Source organism: Merops nubicus, unplaced genomic scaffold (genome assembly GCF_000691845.1).
Source record: "Merops nubicus isolate BGI_N331 unplaced genomic scaffold, ASM69184v1 Scaffold31108, whole genome shotgun sequence".
Lineage (NCBI taxonomy): Eukaryota > Metazoa > Chordata > Aves > Coraciiformes > Meropidae > Merops > Merops nubicus.
The window spans coordinates 3,329-6,690 of NW_008625615.1; the positions used below are offsets into that span (position 1 = coordinate 3,329).

Below are 3,362 nucleotides of genomic sequence, written 5' to 3' on the forward strand. Positions count from 1 at the left end.
GGGGCCCCTGTGGGCACAGGTTTTGCCACTGGTGGGGTCCCTGTGGTCACACTGGCCCTGGGCTGTGCAGGTACCCAGAGAGAACTGCACTTATGGATTTTTTTTCCTCTCTCCTGTTTGAGAAGATCCTGTGCCCTTCCCAGGGGAATGAAGGGTATTAAGCTGGTGCTGTGGTGAGGGTGCAGCGCAGGGTCACTGCCCTGTCTGGCTGTTTGTTCCCTGGTACCTCTTCCCTTTCAGTCCTCTTTCCTTCTTGCCTGTCTGTGTGGTGTTGCCACACGGTGTTAAACACACCCCGACACGACAGGCCGGGTGTTCCTCCAGCACACAGGGTGCTTTTCTTGGCATTTCATGTACTCATGCCCCCCTGGAACGAAGGTGGGAGCGTTTGTGTGACCAGACCCTTCCTCGGTGTTTCTCAGTGCTGTGACCTGGGGTTCCACGCCAGCCTCGCTCGGACCTTCAGGACTTACCTGTCTGCTGAGTACAACCTGGAGACCTCCCGCCACGAGGGCCTGGACGTCATCGAGAACGCCGTGGACAACCTGGACGCACGGAGCGACAAGCACACCATCATGGACATGTGCAACCAGGTCTTCTGCCCTCCCCTGAAGTTTGAGTTCCAGCCCCACATGGGGGATGAGGTACAGGACTCAGCTGAGGGGCTGGGCTGGGCTGGCTTCCTCTTCTTAACCATCACTGTTAAATTATTCCTGACTCCTCACCCCTCTGTGCTGTCTGCCCACACTGTTATTTGTGTTCCCTCTCTTAACGAGACACTCGGCTCGTTAGAACTTCTCCTTTCAGTCGGCCTCTTGCTCCATATCTCTCCCAATTAGGAAGCCTGTGGTTTGGTTCTCAGCTGCACTGCCCGACAGATTGGGAAAGTGGAGCTTTGATTTACCTGCTGTAACTGGAAGGCTTCAGAGCACAGCTTTCCAGGGCTGGGCAGAAAGCACTTTGTGCTGGCTGGGGTGCAGGGCTGGCCGGGCAGAAGCGGGGCGGTGCAGCCTCCCTGGAGCCCGCGAGGAGCTCGTGGGTGCCGGGGACTCACCTGGGCATGCAGACGAGCGCGCGGCCGGGCGCTGTCCCTGTGTCCCTGTGCAGGTGTGCCAGGTCAGTGCCCAGCAGCCCGTGCAGACCGAGCTGCTGATGCGGTACCACCAGCTGCAGTCCCGCCTCGCCACCCTCAAGATCGAGAACGAGGAGGTGAGTGGCCACCCTGGCTCTCGGGTCTGGCCTCCGGGCCGGGGCTTTTGCCCCTGACACTGGGGCTTCTGCTGCCCTCGGGCACGGAGACCCCCAGTGAGAGCACCGGGGTCCCCCCGCGGGTGCCGGGGCCCAGGAGCTGCCTCCTGGCCAGTTGCTCTGGCTCGAGACGTGTGGGTTCCCCAGCCTGCCTCAGAGCCACCCTGTCTGTTTCGGGCAGGTGCGGAAGACTCTGGACGCCACGATGCAGACGTTGCAGGACATGCTGACGGTGGAGGATTTTGATGTTTCAGATGCCTTCCAGCACAGTCGCTCCACTGAGTCGGTCAAATCAGCTGCATCAGAGACCTACATGAGCAAGATAAACATTGCCAAGAGGAGAGCCAACCAGCAGGAAACCGAAATGTTCTATTTTACAGTGAGTCCCATCTCATGCGATACAGGACACAAAGCATTAATTGCTCTGGCTGAGTCCCATTTCAAGCGCTCATTAGTGAAGAGCAAGAACCAATTCAGTCTCTTTAAGTATTTGTCTTCTGTCTGATTTGGGGTGGGAATGCATCTCTCAGTGGCAGGGCAGTGCATAGGACTGACAATCCAAAGTCTGCCTTGTTCTTCCTCTTAAAGGAACAACTGGAGCAACCAGTTGTAACCAAAACCTCTCAGAACTTGTCAGGAGTGGCTCAGAGGAGGGCAGCAGACTCCAGCCAGCCTTGCAGTGTGTCACCATCCAGTGGCTGTGCCTGGAGGCTTTCACAGTTCTAACTATCAGCCAAACCTTCCTTCTCTGGCCTGCACAGCTAAAACTTGCCCTTGGCCTGTGGTTGAACTGAACAGTCATGTGCATCTCGTGCAGGGTGTTGGAGGAAGCTGTGACAGCTCGGCTTTGCTGAGCCTGGCTTTGCTGAGCCTGGCTTTGCCATGCTGGGCTTTGCAGAGCCCAGCTGTTATGTGTGTGGGGTGGAGGCAGCTCTGCTGTGTCTGGCCTGTAGCCTTGGTCCAGTACCTCACTTCCAGGCAGGTCTGAGGTTCTCTGTCACAGTACTTGAGATGTGAGTCATAAGCCATCAGTTCTGCAGCAGTAGCCTTCATTTGAGCATGGTTGGTGGGCTAAAGTTAACAGCATCTTATGATATTTTACATATGCATAGAAAAGCTGCTGCTTTCTTTTAACACTATTACTCTTGTAATTCGAGGGGGAAAATTACAGGTTTTGTTTTGACTTGTGCTTGGGGTTTTTTTTAATGCTTTTTTGCAAGAATTTGATCTTTCCCATTCTGTGTCCTCCGTTCCCATCCCTGTCTCACTCACTCCCCTCATCTGCAAAGCTGCTTTCCCTGGGGTGTTACTGGGTGCAGGAGCTCACAGTGGGGTGAGGAGTTTGCTGCACAGTTCGTGTCAGGTGGTCCCTGACCTGGGAATGTCTCGTGCACCAGGAGTTCTCTGCATCACTTGTCTGCACAAAGGCACAGCCTCTCTGATTTTTCTAGGCTGTTCCAAGAAGCCTGACAAAAGAAAGCTTGCTTTGAACTCTTTTCTTTGGGGCTTCTTGTGTTCCCAGGCAGGAGGTGCAGCACCAAGGAGACAGGGCTAATAAGATCATCAGGACAGTGGCTGGAGCAGTGAGGAGTGATGAGACTGTGCTCAGCCCCGTGGCGTGTCTGGTGTGGGGTTGTTAGAGCCCGTCAGCCTTGCCAAGCCCCTCCAGGAGCCCCCTGGGCAGAAGTGTACAGCAATGACAGACTGGTTTTGCCAAGAGTCTTAACCCACCTCGTTTGTTTTATTCTTAATTCCAGAAATTTAAAGAGTATTTGAATGGCAGCAACCTTATCACGAAGCTCCAGGCTAAACACGACTTGCTGAAGCAGACTCTTGGAGAAGGTGAGTGGTGGGCTGAGCTCCAGGGAGGGACCTCCCAGCACCTGAGACCACTTGGAACCAGGTGTCATCTTTCAGCCTTGTGCCTGTGTTTTCCTGAGTGGCTGATGGTTGGCTACTCTGCAAAGTTTAACCAGTGACATGAACACAGGGATTTTCTTATTCTTGGTGCTGTGCTTCTGTGTTACAGATTTGCCAGCAGCCTTCTTGATTTAGTAGGCCCCTTTCCCCCTGGCCAGAGGTTTTTGACTTGTTCTTAAACCAGAACTGCAAAA

The 3,362-nt window shown here is 54.4% G+C and overlaps 1 protein-coding gene across 1 annotated transcript; it reads left to right on the top strand.

Annotated features, from left to right (window-relative positions):
- Nucleotides 1-422: 422 nt before the first annotated feature.
- LOC103778169 (SLIT-ROBO Rho GTPase-activating protein 3-like) lies at nucleotides 423-3,090 on the top strand (the record flags this gene model as incomplete). The annotated part of the gene is made up of 4 exons (XM_008945743.1): nucleotides 423-644; nucleotides 1,108-1,209; nucleotides 1,430-1,627; nucleotides 3,006-3,090. Coding segments are annotated over 4 exons (607 nt in total), but the record flags the coding sequence as incomplete, so codon positions are not given.
- Between the last annotated feature and the right edge of the window lie 272 nt (nucleotides 3,091-3,362).